The sequence below is a fragment of the Penaeus monodon genome, chromosome 22 (assembly GCF_015228065.2).
Source record: "Penaeus monodon isolate SGIC_2016 chromosome 22, NSTDA_Pmon_1, whole genome shotgun sequence".
Classification (NCBI taxonomy): Eukaryota; Metazoa; Arthropoda; class Malacostraca; order Decapoda; family Penaeidae; genus Penaeus; species Penaeus monodon.
This window is the reverse complement of record NC_051407.1, coordinates 2,056,665-2,057,177: the sequence shown is the minus strand read 5'-3', so window position 1 is coordinate 2,057,177 and position 513 is coordinate 2,056,665. Positions and strand designations below refer to the sequence as shown.

The 513-nt window shown below is 31.8% G+C and overlaps 1 protein-coding gene across 1 annotated transcript in view; it reads right to left on the bottom strand.

Annotated features, from left to right (window-relative positions):
- The window catches only part of LOC119586816 (GTPase-activating protein CdGAPr-like), a gene marked incomplete in the record, with an annotated part of 278,029 nt that overhangs the window by 11,924 nt on the left and 265,592 nt on the right, over positions 1–513 (bottom strand). The window contains 1 exon segment of the mRNA XM_037935541.1: positions 221–232. Within this exon segment, the coding sequence (XP_037791469.1) occupies positions 221–232 (12 nt within the window).

The following is a 513-nucleotide window of genomic DNA, read 5'->3' as shown; positions in this document are numbered from 1 at the left end:
TTTAAAGTCAGACAGACAGTTACATGCAAAACAATTTGACTATCAAAAAACATCATGACTGCCTAGTATAAAAATCCACTGAAGTCCTTGCAGTATGCATAAACAAACATTCCTTGGTGCACCATGAATCTAACATAAGCATTATGAAGCCTAAATAACTGATCAAACAGTGGAGAAGAACATCTAGGAGTAAATGAAAAAGACCACACACCCAACTGACCTTTTTGGCTGCCTATAAAATGATTTGCATGTCAATTCAATCAAAGAATTGAGTTGGTGTTAATTTCGCATCATCGACAGAGACAAAAAAAAAAAGAATTATAAATCTGGCAAAGCGGTGTTTTGCACCAACACCTACAATGCCAATTATCATCATTTAAAATTCATTTATGGCATTAATGATATACATGTAATCATTGCATATAAGCAATATCTTATTCTGTCATCAAACAAAAGTCACAATTTTGATACACAAAAAAAGAAAATGATCTAATTATTTCTTTAGATAAATGC